At 40.9% G+C, this 27,106-nt stretch overlaps 1 protein-coding gene across 1 annotated transcript in view; it reads right to left on the bottom strand.

Annotated features, from left to right (window-relative positions):
- The window catches only part of MYLK (myosin light chain kinase), an 842,949-nt gene extending 816,230 nt beyond the window's left edge, over positions 1-26,719 (bottom strand). The window contains exons 1-2 of the mRNA XM_053698066.1: positions 26,659-26,719; positions 26,316-26,486 (exon numbers count right to left, since the gene is read on the bottom strand). Coding sequence (XP_053554041.1) covers positions 26,316-26,480 — 165 coding nt within the window. The 5' untranslated portion in view covers positions 26,481-26,486; positions 26,659-26,719. The remainder of the gene's footprint in view (positions 1-26,315; positions 26,487-26,658) is intronic.
- Between the last annotated feature and the right edge of the window lie 387 nt (positions 26,720-27,106).

Raw genomic sequence — 27,106 nt, 5'->3', positions numbered from 1 at the left:
ACAAAGGTGTAGAGGTACCTGAGGTTTAGTCAAAAAATAAACTGTCTTAATAAAGGGTGGGGTCGTGGACTCTCCATATCCAGAAAGAAAGAAAATTATCAGGTAAGCATAAATTTAGTTTTCTTTCCCTAAGATATGGAGAGTCCACGACATCATTCAATTACTAGTGGGAACCAATACTCAAGTTGGAGGACACACAATGAACAGGGAGGAAGAACAAGACAGGCAGACCTAAACAGAAGGCACCAAAGCTTGAAGAACCTTTATCCCAAAAGAGGCCTCAGCCGAGGCAAAAGATAAAATTTGGAAAAAGTATGCAGAGAGGACCAAGTTGCATCCTTGCAAATCTGTTCCACAGAAGCTTCATTTTTGAAAGCCCAAAAAGAGGAGACAGTCCTAGTGGAATGAGCAGTAATTCTCTCAGGGAGGCTGCTGTCCAGCAGTCTCATAAGCAAAACGAATCATACTTCTCAACCAGAGGTAATAGAAGAGAAATAGAAGTAGCCCTTTTGACCCTTATGCTTTCCTGAGAAACAAACAAACAGGGCAGAAGACTGGCGAAAATCCTTAGTCGCCTGTAGGTAGAATTTTAGAGCACGCACAAATCCAAGTAGTGCAACAGACATTTCTTTATGAGAAGAAGGATTGGGACAGAAAGAAGAACAACAATTTCCTGATTAATATTCTATCCGAAACCACTTTAGAAAGAAACCCCAATTTAGTATGAAGAACCCGCCTTATCCGCATGAAAGATAAAGTAAGGCGAATCACAGAGTTCCGAAACTCTCTGAGCAGAAGAGGATAGCAATAAGAAACAAAACCTTCCAAGATAGCAACTTAATATCTATAGAATGCATTGGCTCAAATGGAGAAAAAGATTAACGGGGGGTAAGTTATCAAAGCCGTCTACTTTACCCTGTCTTCGCCGGTTCAATACGCCCCCGCCTAAGCCCGCCTGCCATCGCCGCCGCGGACCTGCAAAAAAAAGCTGCTCAAAAAGCCGCGCACCAAAGTACGGGGCGATGAGCAGCGGATAGTGAGAGTTATCACTCATCCGATCTCGCTGCTCTTCGGCTTTTTTACAGCTTTATTGCTAGCCTGTCACTAAGCACCCACACTAAACTACACTGTTCTACCCCCTATACCGGCGCCCCCCGGAGCCCCCCGCAACTAAATAAAGTTATTAACCCCTAAATTGCCGCTCCTAGACCGCACCGCAACTATAATAAATGTATTAACCCCTAAACGCCGCTCTCCCGGAGCCACCGCCACCTAGATTATACCTAAGTAACCCCTATCCTGCCCCCCCCTATAACCGCCCGCCCTCTATAATAAAGTTATTAACCCCCTATCCTGCTGATCCCGGACCTCGCCACAACTAAATAAATAGTTTAACCCCTAAAACGCCGCTCCCGGACCCCCGCTGCAACCTACAGGGAGTGCAGAATTATTAGGCAAATGAGTATTTTGACCACATCATCCTCTTTATGCATGTTGTCTTACTCCAAGCTGTATAGGCTCGAAAGCCCTACTACCAATTAAGCATATTAGGTGATGTGCATCTCTGTTAATGAGAAGGGGTGTGGTCTAATGACATCAACCACCCTATATCAGGTGTGCATAATTATTAGGCATCTTCCTTTCCTTTGGCAAAATGGGTCAAAAGAAGGACTTGACAGGCTCAGAAAAGTCAAAATAGTGAGATATCTTGCAGAGGGATTGCAGCACTCTTAAAATTGCAAAGCTTCTGAAGCGTGATCATCGAACAATCAAGCGTTTCATTCAAAATAGTCAACAGGGTCGCAAGAATCGTGTGGAAAAATCAAGGCGCAAAATAACTGCCCATGAACTGAGAAAAGTCAAGCGTTTGCTGCAGCGGCCAAGATGCCACTTGCCACCAGTTTGGCCATATTTCAGAGCTGCACATCACTGGAGTGCCCAAAAGCACAAGGTGTGCCAATACTCAGAGACATGGCCAAGGTAAGAAAGGCTGAAAGACGACCACCACTGAACAAGACACACAAGCTGAAACGTCAAGACTGGGCCAAGAAATATCTCAAGACTGATTTTTCTAAGGTTTTATGGACTGATGAAATGAGAGCGAGTCTTGATGGGCCAGATGGATGGGCCCGTGGCTGGATTGGTAAAGGGAGAGAGCTCCAGTCCGACAGACGCACAGCCAAGGTGGAGGTGGTAGTACTGGTTTGGGCTGGTATCATCAAAGATGAGCTTGTGGGGCCTTTTCGGGTTGAGGATGGAGTCAAGCTCAACTCCCAGTCCTACTGCCAGTTTCTGGAAGACACCTTCTTCAAGCAGTGGTTACAGGAGAAGTCTGCATCCTTCAAGAAAAACATGATTTTCATGCAGGACAATGCTCCATCACACGCGTCCAAGTACTGCCACAGCGTGGCTGGCAAGAAAGGGTATAAAAGAAGAAAATCTAATGACCATGGCCCTCCCTTGTTCACCCTGATCTGAACCCCATTGGAACCTGTGGTCATCATCAAATGTGAGATTTACAAGGAGGGAAAACAGTACACCTCTCTGAACAGGTGTCTGGGAGGCTCGTGGTTGCTGCTGCACGCAATGTTGAGGGTTGAACAGATCAAAACACTGACAGAATCCATGGATGGCAGGCTTTTGAGTGTCCTTGCAAAGAAAGGTGGCTATATTGGTCACTGATTTGTTTTTGTTTTGTTTTTGAATGTCAGAAATGTATATTTGTGAATGTTGAGATGTTATATTGATTTCACTGGTAAAAATAAATAATGAAATGGGTATATATTTGTTTTTTGTTAAGTTGCCTAATAATTATGCACAGTAATAGTCACCCTGCACACACAGATATCCCCTAAAATAGCTAAAACTAAAAACAAACTAAAAAACTACTTCCAAAAATATTCAGCTTTGATATTAATGAGTTTTTTGGGTTCATTGAGAACATGGTTGTTGTTCAATAATAAAATTAATCCTCAAAATACAACTTGCCTAATAATTCTGCACTCCCTGTATATTAAACTTATTATCCCCTAATCTGGCCCCCCCCCTACACCGTCGCCATCTATAATAAATTTATTAACCCCTATCCTGCCCCCACTGTAATAAAATTATTAACCCCTAAACCTAAGTCTAACCCCTAACCCTACACCACCCCCTAACTTAAATATTAATTAAATAAATCTAAATAATATTTCTCTTATAAACTAAGTTAATCCTATTTAAAACTAAATACTTACATATAAAATAAACCTTAATATAGCTACAATATAAATAATAATTATATTGTAGCTATATTAGGATTTATTTTTATTTTACAGGAAACTTTTCAATTTATTTTAACTAGGTACAATAGCTATTAAATAGTTATTAACTATTTAATAGCTACCTAGCTAAAATAAAGAGAAATTAACCTGTAAAATAAAAACTAACCTAAGTTACAATTAGACCTAACACTACACTATACTTTAATAAATTATTTCTATTTAAAACTAAATTACTTACCTGTAAAATAAACCTAAGATAGCTACAATGTAATTAATAATTACATTGTAGCTATTTTTAGGATTTATATTTATTTTACAGGTAACTTTGTATTTATTTTAGCTAGTTAGAATAGTTATTAAATAGTTATTAACTATTTAATAACTACCTAGCTAAAAGAAATACAAAATTACCTGTAAAATAAATCCTAACCTAAGCTACAATTAAACCTAACACTACACTATCATTAAATTAATTAAATTAAATTACCTACAAATAACTACAATTAAATACAATTAAATAAACTAACTAAAGTACAAAAAATAAAAAAATAAGTTACAAACATTTAAAAAATATTACAACAATTTTAAGCTAATTGAAGTTCAATCGGATTGGCTGATCCAATCAGCCAATCAGATTGAGCTTGCATTCTATTGGCTGTTCCGATCAGCCAATAGAATGCGGAGCTCAATCTGATTGGCTGATTTTATCACCCAATCGGATTGAACTTCAAATCTGATTGGCTGATTCAATCAGCCAATCAGATTTTTCCTACCTTAATTCCGATTGGCTGATAGAATCCTATCAGCCAATCGGAATTGAAGGGACGCCATCTTGGATGACGTCCCTTAAAGGAACCTTCATTCAGTCGTCGGGCCATCAGGGAAGAAGGATATTCCGCGTCAGCAAGATGAAGATGGATGCGGAAGAAAGAAGATTGAAGACGCCGCTTGGAAGATGACATCGCCCGATGGAAGACTTCTTGATCACGCCTTGGATGATGACTACTGCCGCTCCGGATCTCCTCTTCGGTTCCATCGGTGGTCGGCTGGCTGAAGACGACTCAAGGTAGGATGATCTTCAGGGGGGTAGTGTTAGGTTTATTTAAGGGTGGTTTGGGTTAGATTAGGGGTATGTGGGTGGTGGGTTTTAATGTTGGGGGGGTTGTATTTTTCTTTTACAGGCAAAAGAGCAGAATTCTTTGGGGCATGCCCCGCAAAAGGCCCTTTAAAGGGCTGGTAAGGTAAAAGAGCTTTGAACTTTTTTAATTTAGAATAGGGTAGGGTATTTTTTTTTATTTTGGGGGGCTTTGTTATTTTTATTAGGGGGCTTAGATTAGGTGTAAGTAGCTTAAAATTGTTGTAATATTCTTTAAATGTTTGTAACTTATTTTTTTTATTTTTTGTAACAGCTTTTTTTATTTTTTGTACTTTAGTTTAGTTTATTTAATTGTAGTTATTTATAGGTAATTTATTTAATTAATTTAATGATAGTGTAGTGTTAGGTTTAATTGTAACTTAGGTTAGGATTTATTTTACAGGTAATTTTGTATTTCTTTTAGCTAGGTAGTTATTAAATAGTTAATAACTATTTAATAACTATTCTAACTAGCTAAAATAAATACAAAGTTACTTGTGAAATAAATATAAATCCTAAAATAGCTACAATGTAATTATTAATTACATTGTAGCTATCTTAGGGTTTATTTTACAGGTAAGTATTTAGTTTTAAATAGGAATAATTATTAAAGTATAGTGTAGTGTTAGGTGTAATTGTAACTTAGGTTAGTTTTTATTTTACAGGTTAATTTCTCTTTATTTTAGCTAGGTAGCTATTAAAAAGTTAATAACTATTTAATAGCTATTGTACCTAGTTAAAATAAATTGAAAGATGCCCTGTAAAATAAAAATAAATCCTAAGATAGCTACAATATAATTATTATTTATATTGTAGCTATATTAGGGTTTATTTTATAGGTAAGTATTTAGTTTTAAATAGGATTAACTTAGTTAATAAGAGAAATAGTTTAGTAGAATTAAAACAGGTTATAGAGAGTTGCGCCCATAAGGTTTTCAGGGATGAAGGTAAATATTTCTATATAATCAAGATAATATTATACCCACAGTATTACTGCAAATGTATATATAAAAAATTATTTGAGGTTGTATATAAACACTTAATCACCTAACTAGAGTTTAAAAGTTTTTTTAATTTTTATAAATGCATTGAAAAAAAGTATAATCCTAAAATAAAATACAGTTTTAAAATCAGATACAGTTTAAAAATCAAGTTGTGGCCACAACTATCTAAATTAATAATATTGGAATATTCAAAAATGTATCAAAGTCCAAAAATATGTGTAACTGTAAAACTGCAACAGTTTAGATGTTTGTTTTTAGAGTTAAAGGGCCACTGAACCCAAAATTTTTTCTATCGTGATTCAGATAGAGCATTCAATTTTAATCAACTTTCTAATTTATTCCTTTTATCAAATTCTTTTCATTATCTGGTATCTTTATTGAAATGCAAGAATGTAAGTTTAGATGCCGGCCCATTTTTGGTGAACACACTGTGTTGTTCTTGCTGATTGGTAGGTAAATTCACCTACAAATAACAAGTGCTTTCCATGGTTCTGAACCAAAAAAAGCTTAGATGCCTTCTTTTCAAATAAAGAAAGCAAGAGAACGAAGGAAAAATTGATAATAGGAGTAAATTAGAAAGTTATTTAAAATTTATGCTCTATCTGAATCACAAAAGAAAAAATTTGGGTTCAGTGTCCCTTTAAATACTTGCTGTATTATTCCAGGGTTTTCAATACATTAAATTTCCTTTATCAGTTCAATGTATGATTGTCTTTTTACCGCAATAAGTCTGCTATGAAATGCCTTTATACAAAACGGCGTTCTCCAGCCGTTATTGAGCTCCGACAAGCCGTGACAGTAGGACAGCCAATCAGCTTGTAGATCCTGAATTCAATGTTCAGTCTAATTAGCAAGCAGTTTTTGTACAATTCACAATACCTTCAGTATGCGCCTATTTGCTTGTTTAAGTAGCGTTAATTGTATTGTTCAGATGTCTTAAGTAACGTTAATTCTATTGGCTTTGGTTAACGTTAATGTTCTTAGTATGGTGCAACTTTCTAACTTCACAGTTACTGTATAGGGGGGCCTCTTACCTTTGCTTTTGCATACGTCAGTTGCTGGTATCCATTTAGGTGCCATCTGAAGTTTGTTACCCTTATTTCAGCCGTATCTGAGCTTACCCCTTTTGTAACCGGTAACCTGGAAAGTGCCCTAATAGGTTCCGTTGTATATCCTTCAGCTGAAATCGTATCAGCTCTTTCAAATGCGGTTCCAGCTGTCAGTACCGATCATCCGCTCTGTATTGAAAAAAGTTTTTCTTTATCCTGGATTTAGCTGAACTCTTATCAGCTGTTTTGTTAGCACAATCTCACAGTCTCAAACTTACCAGGAGAACGCCGTTTTGTATAAAGGCATTTCATAGCAGACTTATTGCGGTAAAAAGACGATCATACATTGAACTGATAAAGGAAATTTAATGTATTGAAAACCCTGGAATAATACAGCAAGTATTTAACTCTAAAACAAACATCTAAACTGTTGCAATTTTACAGTTACACATATTTTCGGGACTTTGATACATTTTTATTCATTTAGATAGTTGTGGCCACAACTTGATTTTTAACTGTATCTGATTTTTTAAACTGTATTTTATTTTAGGATTAAACTTTTTTCAATGCATTTATAAAATTACATTTTTTTTTATACTCTATTAGGTGATTAAGTGTTTATATACAACCTCAAATAATGTTTTATATATACATTTGCAGTAATACTGTGGGTATAATATTATACTTGAATTATATAGAAATATTTAACCTTCAGCCCTGAAAACCTTATGGGCGCAACTCTCTAAAACCCATACCTTGGAAGCTTGGAGTTCTGCTGAGACGCCATCAGATCCAAATCCGGCACCCCCATTTGAGGGTTAACCTGGAGAACACCTCCGAATGGGGAGCCCACTCCCCGGGATGAAATGTCTGTCTGCACAGGAAATCCGCTTCCCAGTTGTCCACTCCAGGAATGTGGATGGCAGATAGACAACAATTGTGAGCTTCCGCCCACTGAATAATCCGTGCCACCTCCTTCAAGGCGTCACACCAATAAGATGCCGCACTTGCTACTTTGGCAATATAAACTGCAGGTTGCCATTGAACACCTTGATGAACATACATCATTTTCATTGTCCATTGTCCATGGGATCCTTAAAGGAGCAGCTATCCCTCTATAGGGATCATAGTTCTCTTAGCCAGAGTAGAAATAGCCCCTTCTACTTTAGGCACCGTGCGCCATGAATTTTTAATGGAGTCAGCAACAGGAAACATCTTTTTAAAGACAGGAGAAAGGGGGAAAGATATCCCTGGGTTCTCCCAATCCTGTGAAATAATCTCCGTCACACGGTCTGGAACAGGAAACACTTCCACAGAGGAAGAAACACCATAGTATTTATTAAGTTTACTAGACTTCTTAGGGATTTAATACAACAGAAGTATCGGAGTTGTCCAAAGTAGCCAATACCTCCTTTAACAGTACACAAAGGTGTTCAAGCTTAAATCTGAAGTTAACTTCTTCAGTATCAGATGAAGGAATAATACTGTCTCAGTCTGAGATTTCACCCTCAGAGGCTACTGACGTATCCTCCTCATCAGACTTATGAGGGAGGGCAACTGCGTAGCAGTAGGTGGAACAGAAACCTTACTATCTGAATGTCTAATTTTCCTCTTGCGTTTTTCCCAGCATAGGAAAAGCAGATAATGCCGCAGATACACAGAAGATTCTGTGCAGCAAAATCTGCAGGCAAATAAACTCCTTCAGGAGGCTGAGAGTAACTGCAGGGCACTGTTTGTGACGCCATAGAGGCTTGGGACATTTGAGGAGAAAGCTATGGCATTAACTGAAACAGCATCATCCTGAGAGACATTGAGATCAGATGGCCAACAATTTATTTTTAAATTTAAGTGTTCTAGCTAAGCATGCAGCACAGAATTGCATAGGCAAAACAATTTGTGCCTCAAGGCATAACAAGCATTTGTCAAAAGACACAGAGTGTAATGAATGGGACTAGTTTCAACTTTAATGAAGTACATGGAAAAGGAATTCAACTTAGAAATTATTTAGATAACAACAGAATCTATTCAGTGACATATGCATTTGTCTCAATAATCAGAAACAATAAGATACTAACTTATGTTTCAATTGCTATCTAAATTGAGCAAGTTAACGTATGGAGCTTGTATGACATGGGACACTATTACTGGTTCTAGGATAGAGGCAATACCAGTAGTGTTCATGTTAGATGTTAGGTTAAATGTGTAAGATCCGGTACTGCAGTTTAATTCCCAATATGTAAGCTAAAGGAGAGCAAGTCAAGCTATAGTACGTAAGGAACGTTATGTAGTAAATAGGCCTTACCCCACACTTCACAGGAATGTGACAGGAGGCTGTGGAAGCAGAACGTTTGGTGGATGCAGCCGTGAGGAGTATACAGCCGGAGCAGGCTAAACAGAGGGCGGAGAGGTGATGAGCGGCACTAGGCTATGACGTCACCCCGGCAGCAAAGACAATCGTTGTAGGACACTGCACCAGCTCCTATATTCAGCAGCTGACAGTTAACAAGCTGTATGATATCCAGAGGTTTCAGGGTGTAGGTTTAGGATCTGAGAAATAGGTAGGTTTTATTTCAGCCAGCTCAGCACCATTGTTTTCCTATGGGGAAATCGTGCACGAGCACGTTCAGCCAGCTTACCGCTACCCGTAAGCAACGCTGGTATTACAGTGAGATGTGGAAGCTAAATTTTGCTCAACGCTCACCTTTTCTGAGGCTAACGCCAGCTTGCAGAAAACTCGTAATACCAGCGTTGTCTTAAGTGAGCGGTGAGAAAAAAAGGCTCGTTAGCACCGCACACCATTAGCGACAAAAAACTCGTAATCTAGGCGATTGAAAATAGCTCCAACCTTGAAACCGCTGTTGAAACCAAAAGACAATCGGCCTAGATTACGAGTTTTGCATTATGAATGAAAAAGCCTCATAACGCTGCTTTTTCACTACCGCTGCTATTACGAGTCTTGCAGGTGTACCGCACACTTTTTTGGCCGTAACGCAACTTAACTACCGCACCTTTCTAAAAGTCCTTTTTCAATGGGACTTCCATAGCGCCGGTATTACGAGTTTGCCTGGGAGGCCAAAAAGTGAGCGGTACAACCCTATACTGTCAAGATTCGTACCGCCATCTAAAGTCAGTAGTTATGAGTTTTACGTTACAAAGCTGTAGCATAAAACTCATTACTAAAGTGTTACAAAGTACACTAACAACCATAAACTACCTATTAACCCCTAAACCGAGGCCCTCCTGCATCGCAAACACTAAAATAAAATTATTAACCCCCTAATCTGCAGCTCCAGACATCGCCGTCACTATAATAAACATATTAACCCCTAAACCCGCCGTATCGCAAACACTAGTTAAATATTATTAACCCCTAATCTGTCACCCCCAACGTCACCGCCGCCACTATACTAAAGTTATTAACCCCTAAACCTAACCCTAAGTCTAACCCTAACTTTAATATAATTAATATAAATCTAAATAAAAATGGACTATCATTAACTAAATAATTCCTATTTAGAACTAAATACTTACCTGTAAAATAAACCCTAAGATAGCTACAATATAACTAATAGTTACATTGTAGCCAGCTTAGGTTTAATTTTTTATTTCACAGGCACGTTTGTATTTATTTTAACTAGGTAGAATTAAAGGTGAGCGGTGGAAATAACTTGCAAATTATTACCGAGCCGCTCATAACGCAAAACTCTTAATCTGGCCAAATGGTTTAAAAGACTATTTCAATTTAAATGGGTTGAATCTGCAGGAAGAGCAGACCACTTTATCTCATCTCACTCTCATACACAAAGGCAGATTTTAAGTACTGAAATGTTCATTGCAGGATGTAGTTTCAGTGAAGAAAATTTCTATTACATTTAATAAAATGCAACTAGTATAACAAGTAATTGGGAACACACTAAGGGAAAACATTTACAATACGTTGCTCCTTTAATGAAATAAAAACAGAAATCTGCATCTTGTTTTAGACATTCAGTACTAAATAAATTGTTTGATTTGGTTTTAGACATAACTAAAATTAGTTACTAAACTTGAGTGCTCTAATACATCTATAATACTGAAAAACATAAATTATGCTTACCTGATAATTTCATTTCCATCTGTTGGAGGAGAGTCCACTGCTTCATTCATTACTTGTGAGAATTAAGAACCAGGCCACCAGGAGGGTCAAAGACACCCCAGCCAAAGGCTTAAATACCTCCCCCACTCCCCTCATCCCCCATTCATTATGCCATTGAACAAGGAACAATAGGAGAAAATATCAGGGTTATAAAATGGTGCCAGAAGAATAAAAATTAAATTTAGGTCCGCCCACCGGAGAAACGGGGCGGGAGCAGTGGACTCTCCTCCCACACATGGAAATGAAATTATCAGGTAAGCATAATTTATGTTTTCCCATCTTAATGGGAGAAGAGTCCACTGCTTTCATTCATTACTTGTGGGAACAAATACCCCAACCCTCGAGTCTAGAGGACAATAAATGAAAAAAACGGGAGGGTAAAAGGAGGCTTATCCTAAACTGAGGGCACCACAGCCTTCAGAACCTCTCTCTCTCTCTCAAAAGCTGCTTTCGCCGAAGCAAACTCATAAAATTTGTAAAAAAATTTGCAAAAGTATGTAAAGAAGACCAAATTTGCTGCCTTACAAATCTGCTCCATAGAAGCCTCGTTCTTAAAGGCCCAAGATGAGGTCACAGCCCTAGTTGAGTGTGCTGTGATCCTCTGAGGAGGCTTATGGTCCTGCTCTCTCATAGGCCAGACGGATAATGCTCCTCAAACCAAAAAGACAGTGAAGTGGAAGAGGCCCTCTACCCCCTGCGCTTCCCTGAGTATACAACAAATAAAGATGAAGTCTGTCTGAACTCCTTGTAGCATGAAGATAAAACTTCAAGCCCAAACCACATCCAAATTATGAAACAACCTTTCTTTGATGAAGAAGGGTTAAGACACAAGGAAGGAACAACTATTTCCTGATTGATGTTACGATTCAACACAACCTTGGGAAGAAACCCCAATCCAGTGCGAAGAACAGCCTTATCAGCGTGAAAACCCAGGTAAGGAGGCTCACATTGCAAGGCCGCTAACTCAGACTCTGCGAGCCGATGCAATAGCCAGTAGAAATTAGGGACTTTCCAGGAAAGAAGTTTTATGTCAAGCGCATTGCATAGGCTCAAAACGGAGCCCTCTGCAAAACCTTAAGAACCAAGTTTAAGCTCCAAGGAGGAGCAGAATTTCTAAAGACAGGCCTGATCCTAGACAGAGCTTGAACAAAAGACTGTATATCAGGAAGCTCCGCTAGCTTCTTATGTAACAGTACAGATAAAGCCGAAATCTGACCCTTTAAGGAACTGGCAGCAAGACCCTTATCCAGTCCATCCTGGAGAAATCCTGGATACCTTAACCTTGTGCCAGGTTATCCACGTTCCTCACACCAGGACAAGTAGGTCCTCCACACTTTATGATAGATGTGCCGAGTGCCCCCCGGCTTCCTGGCCTGAATGAGAATATCAATCACTCTCTCCGAAAATCCTCTCTTGGCTATGACTAGGCATTCAATCTCCACGCAGTCAACATCAGAGAATCGAGATTTTGGTGAAGAAATGGACCCTGAACCAGCAGATCTCTGCGACAGGGTAACCTCCATGGAGGAGACGATGACATCCCCAACCAGATCCGCAAACCACGTCCTCCAGCGGTCACGACGGAGCAAGCAGAATAGCCAAAGCTTGCTCCCTGCTTGATGCGGGCTACTACACGAGGTAGAAGTGGCAACGGTATAAAAATGTAAGTAGGTTGAACTCCCAGGGCAAAGCCAAGGAATCTAACAGGTCTGCCTGGGGATCCCTGGACCGCGACCCTATATCTGGGTAGCTTGCAGTTGAGTCTGGACGCCATGAGGTCTATCTCTGGCGTCTCCCATCTGTTGCTGATCTCCTCGAACACCTCGGGATGGAGAGACCATTCCCCTGGATAAAACGGTTGTCTGCTGAGAAAATCCGCTTCCCAGTTGTCCACACCTGGAATGTGGATCGCTGAGAGCGAACACTTGTGTTTCTCTGTCCATTCCAGATTCCGAGATTACTTCCCTCATGGCTACGGGAGCTTCTCATTCTCCTTGATGGTTTATGTAAGCCACCAAGGTAATGTTGTCCGACTGGAACCTGATGATCGGGACGACCCAGGAGGGGCCAAGCCCTAAGAGCGTTGAATATCGTTCGGAGTTCCAGAATGTTTATCGTAGACTCGACTCCTCTTGGGTCCACCTGCCCTGTACCTTTCTGGCACCCCCAAAACAGCTACCCATCTTGATAGACGTGTGTCCATGGTCACAATCTCCCAGGATGGTCCTCAGAAAGGATGTGCCCACCAAGAGAGGGTTCCCCCCGTTCATGTGTCCAGAGAAATCTGTTGGGATAGATCTGAGTGATCAGCCGTTCCACTATCTCAACATGCACAACTTAAAAGGCCTGAGATGGAACCTGCCGTAAGGAATTACATCTATGCTGGATACCATGAGCCCAATCACCTCCATACATCTGGCCACAGATAACCTTGAGGAGGTTTTGAAGGGCAAGACAGCTGGACGCTGGTCTGTCAAGAATATCTTCATGGATAAGGAATCTATTAAACATGCCCAGGAATTCCACCCTGTTACTGGGAACCAGTGAACTCTTTCCCTCATTTATCTTCCATCCATGGGATTGAAGAAGAGAAGAGCCCTCGAGTGTTCCTCCGCAAACCAGCAGGGATGGAGCCTGGACCAGGATATTGTCCAGATAAGGAGCCACTGCAATCTCTCTATCGCCACCCACGAGTAGTGCACCCAGGACCTTCATAAACACTCTTGGGGCTGTCGCCAGACCAAACGGTAGGGCCACAAACTGGAAGTGTTGGTTCAGAAAAGTGAATCTAGGAACCTATAGTGTTCCTTGTGGATTGGCACGTGAAGTTAAGCATCCTTCAAATCTATTATTGCCATGAATTGTCCCTCTTGAACTGAGGGGCAGAATCGACCTGATCATCTTCATTTTGAACGTTGGGACTGACAGAAACTTGTTTAGACACTTTAGGTCCAGAATTGGGCGAAACCGTGCCCTCCTTCTTTGGGACCACAAAAAGGTTTGAATAATATCTAGGAAGGTGTCTCTCTTCTCTAGACTTGATGATAGGTTTGACAGGAGGAATCTGCCTCTGGGCGGATGAGTCTTGAATTCTATCCTGTAACCCTGTGCTATGACCTCCAGAACCCAAGGGACCTGAACGTCTCTTATCCAGGCCTCCGCAAATAGAGATAGTCTGCCCCCTACGCGATCCAGAGACGAATCAGGGGTCGCACCTTCATGACGATTTTGTCTTGTGGGCTTCTCGTTCTGCTTGGTTTCTTCCAAGAGTTAGCTGGTTTCCAAGATCCCTTGGACTTGCTCTGTTTTCCCGCGGCAGGCTGTGGGCGCTGAGACTTGTCCCGCACGAAAGGGACGAAAAGTAGACCCCTTAGGCTTATTCTTCTTATCCTGCAGCAGGAAAGCACCCTTGCCACCGTGGACCGTGGATATGGACCAAAGAGAATCTTTCCCTTAAAACAGGAGGGAAAGTAACCTAGGACTTGGAAGTCATGTCAGCTGACCACGACTTCAACCACAGAGCCCGTACGGGGTAGAACGGAAAAACCTGAAGTCTTAGCATTCAGGTTAATAATCTGCATATTTGCATCACAGATGAATGAATGAGCTACCCTTAAAGTGATGGTAAAGTCATCTGTTGTGCAATACATAATCCTTTTTTCTTTTACATAACTAGCACATCGATGTGCTTATATAAATAAAAAACATTTATTCACGCTGTAATGCCGATTTTATTTCCCTCTCCGTACAGTGTTTCAAACAGCCTCTCTATATTTTTTCACTGGTGCAGGCTTTGATTGACAACGCTTTTTAGCCAATCATCAGCTCACCTTGCGCCCTATGTGAAATATGTACCGCACGCTCCCGACATTTACACTAAGTCCTTTGCTACTTACTGCGCATCGCGCCCACTTCTTACGCTAACTGCGCATTGCTATATGAAAATACTCAGCTCCATGGTTTTTAGCCGATCGGTGCGTAGTGTCATATAGCAATGCGCAGTAGCGTATAGAAGTGCGCGATGCGCAGTAAGTAGCAAAGACTTAGTGTAGATGTCGGGAGCGTGCGGTTACATATTTCACATAGGGCGCATGGTGAGCTGATGATTGGCTAAAAGCGTGGTCAATCAAAGCTGCACCGGTGAAAAAACATAATTTATGCTTACCTGATAAATTTATTTCTCTTGTAGTGTAGTCAGTCCACGGGTCATCCATTACTTATGGAATATATCTCTTCCTAACAGGAAGCTGCAAGAGAATCACCCAAGCAGAGCTGCTATAAGCTCCTCCCCTCACATGTCATATTCAGTCATTCGACCAAACCAGACGAGAACGGAGAAACCATAGGGTGCAGTGGTGACTGGAGTTTAATTAAAATGTAGATCTGCCTTAAAGACAGGGCGGGCCGTGGACTGACTACACTACAAGAGAAATAAATTTATCAGGTAAGCATAAATTATGTTTTCTCTTGTTAAGTGTAGTCAGTCCACGGGTCATCCATTACTTATGAAATACCAATACCAAAGATAAAGTACACGGATGAAGGGAGGGACAAGGCAGGAACATTAAACAGAAGGAACCACTGCCTGAAGCACCTTTCTCCCAAAAATAGCCTCCGAAGAAGCAAAAGTGTAAAATTTGTAAAATTTTGAAAAAGTGTGAAGTGAAGACCAAGTTGCAGCCTTGCAAATCTGTTCAACAGAGGCCTCATTTTTAAAGGCCCTGGTGGAAGCCACAGCTCTAGTAGAATGAGCTGTAATCCTGTCAGGAGGCTGCTGTCCAGCAGTCTCATAGGCTAAACGTATTATGCTACTAAGCCAAAAAGAGAGAGAGGTAGCCGAAGCCTTTTGACCTCTTCTCTGTCCAGAGTAAACGACAAACAGGGAAGAAGTTTGACGAAAATCTTTAGTTGCCTGCAAATAGAACTTCAGGGCACGGACTACGTCCAGATTATGCAAAAGTCGTTCCTTCTTTGAAGAAGGGTTAGGGACACAGTGATGGAACAACAATCTCTTGATTGATATTCCTGTTAGTAACTACCTTAGGTAAGAACCCAGGTTTAGTACGCAGAACTACCTTGTCTGAATGAAAAATCAGATAAGGAGAATCACAATGTAAGGCAGATAACTCAGAGACTCTTCGAGCCGAGGAAATAGCCATCAAAAACAGACCCTTCCAGGATAACAGCTTGATATCAATGGAATGAAGGGGTTCAAATGGAACGCCTTGAAGAACGTTAAGAACTAAGTTTAAGCTCCACGGCGGAGCAACAGTCTTAAACACAGGCTTAATCCTAGCTAAAGCCTGACAAAAAGCCTGAACGTCTGGAACTTCAGCCAGACGTTTGTGTAGAAGAATAGACAGAGCAGAAATCTGTCCCTTTAACGAACTAGCAGATAAGCCCTTTTCTAAACCCTCTTGTAGAAAGGACAATATCCTAGGAATCCTAACCTTACTCCATGAGTAACACTTGGATTCGCACCAATATAAATATTTACGCCATATCTTATGGTAAATTTATCTGGTAACAGGCTTCCTAGCCTGTATTAAGGTATCAATAACCGACTCCGAGAAGCCACGCTTTGATAGAATCAAGCGTTCAATCTCCATGCAGTCAGCCTCAGAGAAATTAGATTTGGATGGTTGAAAGGACCCTGAATTAGAAGGTCCTGTCTCAGAGGCAGAGACCACGGTGGACAGGACGACATGTCCACTAGGTCTGCATACCAGGTCCTGCGTGGCCACGCAGGCGCTATCAGAATCACCGAAGCTCTCTCCTGTTTGATCTTGGCAATCAAACGAGGAAGCATTGGAAATGGTGGAAAACACATAAGCCATGTTGAAGACCCAAGGGGCTGTCAGAGCATCTATCAGCACCGCTCCCGGGTCCCTGGACCTGGATCCGTAACAAGGAAGCTTGGAGTTCTGGCGAGACGCCATGAGATCCAGATCTGGTTTGCCCCAACGATGAATCAGTTGAGCAAAGACCTCCGGATGAAGTTCCCACTCCCCCGGATGAAAAGTCTGGCGACTTAGAAAATCCGCCTCCCAGTTCTCCACGCCTGGGATGTAAATCGCTGACAGGTGGCAAGAGTGAGACTCTGCCCAGCGAATTATCTTTGAGACTTCCAACATCGCTAGGGAACTTCTGGTTCCCCCTTGATGGTTGATGTAAGCCACAGTCGTGATGTTGTCCGACTGAAATCTGATGAACCTCAGAGTTGCTAACTGAGGCCAAGCTAGGAGAGCATTGAATATTGCTCTTAATTCCAGAATATTTATTGGGAGGAGTTTCTCCTCCTGAGTCCATAATCCCTGAGCCTTCAGGGAGTTCCAGACTGCGCCCCAGCCTAGAAGGCTGGCGTCTGTTGTTACAATCGTCCAATCTGGCCTGCGAAAGGTCATCCCCTTGGACAGATGTGGCCAAGAAAGCCACCATAGAAGAGAATCTCTGGTCTCTTGATCCAGATTTAGTAGGGGGGACAAATCTGAGTAATCCCCGTTCCACTGGCATGCACAATTGCAGCGGTCTGAGATGCAGGCGCGCAAATGGTACTATGTCCATTGCTGCTACCATTAAGCAGATTACTTCCATGCACTGAGCTACTGACGGGTGTGGAATGGAATGAAGGACACGGCAAGCATTTAGAAGTTTTGATAACCTGGCCTCTGTCAGGTAAATTTTTCATCTCTACAGAATCTATAAGAGTCCATAGAAAGGGAACCCTTGTAAGTGGTAATAGAGAACTCTTTTCCACGTTCACCCTTCCACCCATGCGACCTCAGAAATGCCAGAACTATCTCTGTATGAGACGCTTGTATCAGAATGTCGTCTAGGTACGGAGTCACCGCTATGCCTCGCGGTCTTAGTACCCGCCAGAAGTGAGCCCAGAACTTTTGTAAAGATTCTTGGAGCCGTAGCTAATCCGAAGGGAAGAGCTACAAACTGGTAATGCCTGTCTAGGAAAGCAAATCTTAGGTACCGATAATAATCCTTGTGAATCGGTATGTGAAGGTAGGCATCCTTTAAGTCCATTGTGGTCATGTACTGACCCTCTTGGATCATGGGAAGGATGGTTCGAATAGTTTCCATTTTGAATGATGGAACTCTTAGGAATTTGTTTAGGATTTTTAAGTCCAAGATTGGTCTGAAGGTTCCCTCTTTCTTGGGAACCACAAATAGATTTGAATAGAATCCTTGCCCGTGTTCCGTCCGCGGAACTGGGTGGATCACCCCCATTAGTTAGAGGTCTTGTACACAGCGTAGAAACGCCTCTTTCTTTATTTGGTTTGCTGATAACCTTGAAAGATGAAATCTCCCTCGTGGAGGAGAAGTTTTGAAGTCCAGGAGATATCCCTGAGATATGATCTCCAACGCCCAGGGATCCTGGACATCTCTTGCCCAAGCCTGGGCGAAGAGAGAAAGTCTGCCCCCCACTAGATCCGTTTCTGGATAGGGGGCCCTCTCTTCATGCTGTCTTAGGGGCAGCAGCAGGTTTCTTGGCCTGCTTGCCCTTGTTCCAGGACTGGTTAACTTTCCAGCCCTGCCTGTAACGAGCAACAGCTCCTTCCTGTTTTGGAGCGGAGGAAGTTGATGCTGCTCCTGCCTTGAAGTTACGAAAGGCACGAAAATTAGACTGTTTTGGCCTTTGATTTGGCCCTGTCCTGAGGTAGAGCATGGCCCTTACCTCCCGTAATGTCAGCTATAATTTCTTTCAAGCCGGGCCCGAATAAGGTCTGCCCTTTGAAAGGAATATTAAGCAATTTAGATTTAGAAGTCACGTCAGCTGACCAGGATTTAAGCCATAGCGCTCTGCGCGCTTGGATGGCGAATCCGGAGTTCTTAGCCGTAAGTTTGGTTAAATGTACGACGGCATCAGAAACAAATGCGTTAGCTAGCTTAAGTGCTTTAAGCTTGTTCATAATTTCATCCAATGGAGCTGTGCGAATGGCCTCTTCCAGAGACTCAAACCAGAATGCCGCCGCAGCAGTGACAGGCGCAAAGCATGCAAGGGGCTGTAAGATAAAACCTTGTTGAACAAACATTTTCTTAAGGTAACCCTCTAATTTCTTATCATGGATCTGAAAAGGCACAACTATCCTCCACCGGGATAGTGGTACGCTTAGCTAAAGTAGAAAACTGCTCCCTCCACCTTAGGGACCGTCTGCCATAAGTCTCGTGTGGTGGCGTCTATAGGAAACATTTTCCTAAATATGGGAGGAGGGGAAAAAGGCACACCAGGTCTATCCCACTCCTTGCTAATAATCTCTGTAAGCCTTTTAGGTATAGGAAACACATCAGTACACACCGGTACCCGCATAGTATCTATCCAACCTACATAATTTTTCTGGAATTGCAACCGTGTTACAATCATTCAGAGCCGCTAATACCTCCCCTAGCAATATGCGGAGGTTCTCAAGCTTAAATTTAAAATTAGAAATCTCTGAATCCAGTCTCCCTGGATCAGATCCGTCACCCACAGAATGAAGCTCTCCGTCTTCATGTTCTGCAAACTGTGACGCAGTATCTGACATGGCTCTCACCTCATCCGCGCTCTCTGTCCTTAACCCAGAGCTATCTCGCTTGCCTCTTAATTCTGGCAATTTAGATAATACTTCTGTCATAACAGTAGCCATGTCTTGCAAAGTGATTTGTAAGGGCCTCCCTGATGTACTTGGCGCCACAAAATCACGCACCCTCCTGAGCGGGAGGCGAAGGTACTGACACGTGAGGAGAGTTAGTCGGCATAACTTCCCCCTCGTTGTCTGGTGATAATTTCTTTACATGTATAGATTGACTTTTATTTAAAGTAACATCAATGCAATTAGTACACAAATTTCTATTGGGCTCCACATTGGCCTTTAAACATATTGAACAAAGAGATTCATCTGTGTCAGACATGTTTAAACAGACTAGCCATGAGACTAGCAAGCTTGGAAATACTTTTCTAAATAAATTTACAAGCAATATAAAAAACGCTACTGTGCCTTTAAGAAGCACAAAAAACTGTCACAGTTGAAATAACAATGAACCAAAATAGTTATAGCAACCAATTTTTCACAGTAAATGTATTAAGTTAGCAAAGGATTGCACCCACCAGCAAATGGATGATTAACCCCTTAATACCCAAAAACGGATAACAATTTAATAATTAACGTTTTTATCACAGTCAAAACACACTGTCACAGGTCTGCTGTGACTGATTACCTCCCTCAAAAATGAATTTTGAAGACCCCTGAGCTCTCTAGAGACGATCTGGATCATGGAGGATGAAGTAGACAGATTGTGACTGAATTTTTACTGCGCAAAAAAGCGCTAAAATAGGCCCCTCCCACTCATATTACAACAGTGGGGAAGCTCAGATAACTGTTTCTATGCAGAAAACAAAGATGGCCATGTGGTAAAAATCATGCCCCAATAAGTTTTATCACCAAGTACCCTCACAAAAAACGATTAACATGCCAGTAAACGTTTTAAACATACATTTGAAAAGTTATGAAGTGTTATTAATAAGCCTGCTACCAGTCGCTTTTACTGCAGTTAAGGCTCATACATTATTACAGTATTAACAGTATTTTCAGAGTCAATTCCATTCCTTAGAAAAATACATTCAGTGTACACACACTCATCAGCCTATCACTGCATTTAAGGCTGTACTTACATTACATTGGTATCAGCAGTATTTTCTCAGTCAATTCCATTCCTCAGAAAAATAATTTACTGCACATACCTCATTTGCAGGGGGGCCCTGCATGCTATTCCCCTTTTCTGAAGTTACCTCACTCCTCAGATGAGAACAGCCAGTGGATCTTAGTTACGGCTGCTAAGATCATAGAAAACGCAGGCAGATTCTTCTTCTAATGCTGCCTGAGAACAAACAGCACACTCCGGTGCCATTTAAAAATAACAAACTTTTGATTGAAGAAATAAACTAAGTTAAAAAACACCACAGACCTCTCACAGTGACCTATCTTTAGTTAGGGTGCAAGAGAATGACTGAATATGACATGTGAGGGGAGGAGCTATATAGCAGCTCTGCTTGGGTGATTCTCTTGCAGCTTCCTGTTAGGAAGAGATATATTCCATAAGTAATGGATGACCCGTGGACTGACTACACTTAACAAGAGAAATATAGAGAGGTTGTTTGAAACACTGTACGGAGAGGGAAATAAAATCGGCATTACAGCGTGAATAAATGTTTTTTTATTTATATAAGCACATCGATGTGCTAATTATGGTAAAAGAAAAAGGATTATGTATTGCACAACAGATGACTTTACCATCACTTTAAGGCCTTAATTCGTTCCTGTATCTCCTTGAGGGGAGTCTCCACTTCGACCATAGCAGACAGAGCATCAGACCATAGGTAGCGCTCCAGCCACTGCAGCGACTGCCACTGCCGGTTGAAAGACGAACCGCCGTGAGTTGAAACATCTCTCTCAACATGGACTCCAATTTTTTATCCATAGTCGTTCGTTTAGCAAGTGTGGAGATAGCGCCATCCCCCTTCGGAATGGCCCACCACAGCTCAAGCTGCGAGTCCAGAATGGGGAGAATAGCTTTTTAGAAGAAGTAGAGGGAGAAAAGGACGAACCATCCAGCGGAGTAGATGATCCCTGGGACGGATAGCTATGTTTCACCTTTCACTTGCGCTTAGCAGGGCATGGTAAGGCATTGAAGGCCGCAGAAACCGCCATTTGTAGCTGATCAGAGAAATCTGGTGGCCAAAGGGTCCCTCCCGCAGGAGGATTAGTAGTGCCCTGGGGAGCTGCATGTGTAATCAGAGATGAATGTAGGGAACGCACCTCGCGGGACAGAGAACCCTCAGAGGTGGACAGCTCAGTTTGTACTAAATCTCTTATTCTTTTAATTAAAGAGGGAGTACCCTCTAACATATCAGAGTCCTCCATAGCTTGCGCCTTTATTGCGCACTAGATAGACATTAAATGGCACCTTTATATCCCAATGGACCGGGCACTCACCACCTCCTATGACTGGGACCACAGAGAAAACGCTTTGTCTCCTACAACCGCCGGTCAAGAAGAGGAAGTTTAAGAGGCTACACCCGGTCAGGGCATCAGGGGTCAGCGCAGATCTCTCACTAAGAAAACTGTTCGCATTCTGACAGAGCCTCATCTCACACATGCCGCAGCATTAACACAACAAACAATATCATGTACAAATCCCCCCTGTTCAATAACCCCCTTACCAAGGGTATTACCCTTGATTCTATACAGATAAAGGAGACACACTGTGACCCTGCCTTCTTACATTATCATATGTGTATAAATGAAATGTTCTTACCAGAATCTATGCCGTGGAACAGGAACATGGCCTTTCAAGTGTGACAGGGTAGAAGCATTGCTCCTGACATGGACTTGAGAGCAGAAAAGCAGGCAGCGAAACTCATCAATGTTGATTGCTTATGGAGCTGTTAATCTGAGTCGGGATGGTTTTGCAGAAAGACTCTCCCTGCATCTCCGGACTCTAACATTCATCCCTGCTCTCACTGAGAGGGTGACAGGATTACTTAAAACTCCAGTCCCATTTTGAAGAGTACTACCCTCCATAAGAGACTCCTCTGAATCTTCTGACACTTCTCTGCCAACCTCCTGTGACAAAAGGCAAAGAATGACTGGGGGATGAGGGGAGTGGGGGAGGTATTTAAGCCTTTGGCTAGGGTGTCTTTGCCTCCTCCTGGTGGCCAGGTTCTAAATTCCCACAAGTAATGAATGAAGCAGTGGACTCTCCTCCCATTAAGATGGAAAGTTTATTTTTGTCAATTTAAAGGTATATGGAATACAGAACATACATACACACACACAAGTATTCAGACAGTCATTTTTTTATAGGCTATTTCAGAATCCTAAAATCAGATTCCTAGAGGCTGATTTGTTCATGTTCTGTGTAGCCTGCTGGTAGATAAGGAACATGGTGGTAAGAGGGAGCCACTGCAATCCCTATTTAGGTTTTTATACAAAATCAAGCAAGATTGACAACTCATGCCAAATTCTGCATGAAAAATTCAAGCTGCTATTCAAAATCAAGCAGTCCAGGCTAATAGACACTGCTTGCAAAATTTCACACTTCAGACAGCCATATTGGCATGGAATGCCATTCAAAAAGCAAGCAACAATACTAACACACTTGAATTCTCGCTGCATATTTTCGCCATCTACTTGTTGGAAAGAACTATTGTATGCAATAAAGGAAATACAGTCAGACACCATTGCAGAAAAAGTACTTGTATATGCATAATACATCATTCTATGTTTTTATCCAGTTAAAGCTTTCATCTTTTTTTTATGTTTCTAGGCACACACAGGACCTCTTAGAGCATGCAAATTTAAACAACTTTCCAATTAACTTCTGTTATCAAATGTGCTTCATTCTCTTGGTATCATTTCTTGAACTGGCAGCAATTTACTTCTAGAAACGTTTGCAAAAAGAGAGAACACACCACCATTGTATATAATCATATTTGCCATAAAACAAAAATAAAGAATGCCATTAGGTGTATTTTGAAAAACGAGGTATTGAAAAACAAAATTTATGCTTACCTGATAAATTATTTTCTTTTTAGAATGATGATGGTCCACAGTCCACCATATCATATGGGATATATTTACTGCCCCTAGGAGGAGGTCAAGAACCCATACAAGATCTTCAAAACACTCCCACCTCCCATCTCTCTCTTTGTTTCACAGGTATAGCTGAGTAGAGAATAGGAAACTAAATTTAGGAAAGGCAAAACAGGGTCTATAGAGAATTCATTAGAACTGTCGCCCAACATGAAGCAGGTGCGGCCTGTGGATCATCATCATTCTGAAAGAAAAGGATGTATCAGGTAAGCATAATTTTTTTTTCTTTCATAAAATGATGGTGGTCCACACTCCTCCATAACATATGGGATTAATACCCAAGCAGATGGTCTATGTTATGAAAAGGGTGGGAAAATATTTTCTCTGACAGTTCCTATTTAGCCAACACCGCGGCCTGAAGGACTTTCCTGCCTAAAGCTACTTGCGAAGAAGCATAATCATCAAAATTATAACATTTAGAAAAAGTATGCAGAGAAGGCCATGTGGCGGTTTTGCAAAACTGCTCCGAAGATGCATCATTCTTAAAGGCCCACAATGTTGCCACTGCTCTTGATGAGTGAGCTGTGATACCTCTAGGAGGCGACTTACCCACCATTAAGTAAGCCTTGTGAACCACCTGTTTAAGCCAGGATGTCAATGCTACCTTAGTAGCTTTTTGTCCTTTAAGAGTCCCAGAGTAATGCACAAACTATTAGTTTTTCTGAACTCTTTTTTAGCTTGGAGATAGAACTTCAAATCTCTGACCACATCCAGATTATGCAACAATCTTTCCTTAGAGTTAGCAGAGTCTGGCCATAGAGAAGGAACAACAATTTATTGATTGATGTTATCAGTAGAATCCACTTTAGGAAAAAAAATCATATTTGGTACAAAGTACAGCCTTGTCATTGTGAAATATAAAAAATGGAGGAAAACAAGATAATGCTGACGATTCAGAAACTCTTCTTGCAGAAGAGATTGCAAACAAGAAAAGTATCTTCCAAGACAATAGTTTTATGTCAATAGAGTGCATTGGTTCAAAGGGAGGACCTTGAAGTACTAAAAGAGCTAGGTTCAAATTCCAAGGAGGAGAAATAAGAACAGATAAAGCTGAAATAAAGCTGAGCTTTCAGAGAACTAGTCGATAAACCCTGGTCAAGGCCATCCTGAAAGAAGTGAAGAATTCTAGGGATCCAGAAGCAACACCAAAAGAATCCTTTAGAAGAGCACCACACAAAATATGCATTTCCGAATTGTGTGGTAAATCCTTTGAGTTACAGGTTTCCTAGCCTGTATCAGAGTTTTAATAACAGAATCTGAGAAGTATCAAAACTAGGCATTCAATCTCCACGCCATTAAATTTTGAGATTTAAGATTCTGATGGGGCCAGGCTGGAACACTTAATATTACTGATGCTGACTCCTATTTGATCAGACCAATGACTCTCAGAAGAAGAACAAAAAGGGGAAATAGGAATGCTAGATGACACTCCCATGGACATGCCAAGGCATCTACCATGTGAGCCCTTGGATTTCTTGATCTTGCACAATACTTTGGAAGTTTGTGATTAAAGTGGGAAGCCATCAGATCGATTTCTGGTATCCCCCATTTAATCACTAATTGATTGAATATATCCTGATGGAGAGAACATTCTCCTGGATGAACCGATTGACGGCTGAGGTAATCCGCATCCCAATTGTTGACACCTGGTATGTAAATCGCTGACAGGGAGCACAGATTCCTCTCTGCTCAGGATGGAATCTGAGACACTTCCTGAATGGCCAGTGGACTGTGGGTACCTCCTTGATGATTTATATAGACCACTGATGTGATTTGTCCGACTTGAAATGGATACATTTTTCCTCCTTCAATAGGGGCCAGGCCTGAAGAGCATGAAGAATTGCTTGAAGTTCCAGAATGTTTATTGGTAACCTTACCTCATATGCTAATTTCTAAGCCCTTGAAAGCCGTCTTTTATCTCAGTGCACTTTGACAGTTTTTCCACAGCTAGACAGTGCTAGTTCATGTGTGCCATGTAGATAACATTGTGCTCACTTCCATGGCGTTATTTATAAATGGCTAAAATGCAAGTCTGTCAAAAGAACTGAAAAAGGGGGCAGTCTGCAAAGGCTTAGATGCAAGGTAATCAGAGGTAAAAATTATATTAATATAACAGTGTTGGTTATGCAAAACTGTGAAATGGGTAACAAAAGGATTATCTATTCTTTTTAACAATAAACATTATGGAGTAGACTGTCCCTTTAACTTGTGAAAGAAGCATATAATCTGTATTTTGGCCTAATGGATTTAATTCAGTGATGTCATGAACAACAAATCACAGTACATTTCCAAAGGTGACTGTAACCCAGACTAATTCTCAACTTTCCACTTAATATCTGGAAACTTGGAATCCACATAACCTTTATACATCAGAAATAGCACACAAGCTCTGCTGCGCCAGCTCTGCATAGCAGCCAGTAGATACAGTTTTATAGGCACACACAAAAGAAAGAAAAATCTTGGATTAGACAGGTGGATTCCGTTTGCCAGAGTTCATGTCTAATAAGTCACATCATTAAAGAGAATTAGAGCACATTGCACAATAATATTTCAGAAGACTACATAGGTCTGTTTTCATCATAGATTGAAGTCTACTTATGTAAATAAAAATAACTTAAAGAGCATATTTTAACATTTAGAAGAGTTAATTTAATTATTTTATCTTACAATATTAGAAATCTAAAGTGTAATAATCCTACATAGGGCAGTGCAAAGCTACATTCTTAGTCTCCTAGCTAAAAGAGTTGACTTCACATTGCAGAAAAGAAGTTATACAATATGACAAACTAGTTTTTAGTTTGTTGATGTCAAAATGGCACATAACATGATTAATTAACATTTTAATATGCAATAAAGATATGAATTTCAATGTTCAGGGATGATCAGTTTCAGCTGTAACACTTTACCATTGATACAGTCTATGTACAATGCATTTGTGGATGGGGACAGGTATTGACACCCTACCTATATAATAGTATCAAATATTATCGAGTATAAAGTTATCCCCTTTGCATACCCTTGAATTAAAGAGAACTTGCACTAAAAAGGGCTAATGTTGTGTGATTTTATAGAACTCGTTAGTACATACCTTTCCATCAAACCTTGCTGTAGATCCTACAGAGACTCGGCTGTTTCTAGGTGGCAGTGTAAATGCAGGAGCTGCAGGAGGCAGGGTAGATTTTAAAGGGGTTTGATCCAAGATCAAGGATGTCTTGGAAATCTGTGTGCTGCTCACAAGCCTCACATCCCCCATGGTCACCTGATGGAGAGAGAAGAAATGTCCACTAAACAAGCAGCTTCATAATAAAAGCAAATCACTAGATTCCCAGGGCATCCTAAAAACATCTTCACCACATCACAGAGTAATATAAATTGCAAGTTATGGGAAACAGTCTCTAAATGCTAATAAACAGACTCATTTTGTTGGTTACCTGAAGTTCTTGGGATCCACAGAATATAAGAGCTGAAATACAAGTGACAACAGTCCCCTAATCTGTATAGAAAGAGATAGCAAATCACTGTTACTAAAACAAAAAAAAGTTAAGCTAGATCTGCATGTGGAAGTGTAGATCAGACCTAACTACTATGGCAGAAGATGTATGGGTGGATCTCTAAGACTAATCATTGACTGATGCTGCAGTGTCTATACGAGATGAGTCAATCAAGATTTAGCTTACTGCCATGAAGAGTGTTAATTCATATCCACTATCGAACCTCACACATTATCAGTTTGATACAAATAAGACCAATCAGGACATTTTCTATAGCAAATACATTCATACATAAATCATTAAAGTGGCTGTTCTAGATTAATTCTCTATTAACCCCTAAACTGACGCTCCCTACATCGCAAAACACTAAATTAAACTATGAACCCCT

This window comes from Bombina bombina, chromosome 1 (assembly GCF_027579735.1).
Source record: "Bombina bombina isolate aBomBom1 chromosome 1, aBomBom1.pri, whole genome shotgun sequence".
NCBI lineage: Eukaryota > Metazoa > Chordata > Amphibia > Anura > Bombinatoridae > Bombina > Bombina bombina.
Note: the sequence above shows the minus strand (reverse complement) of the source record. Positions and strands in the feature narration are given on the sequence as shown.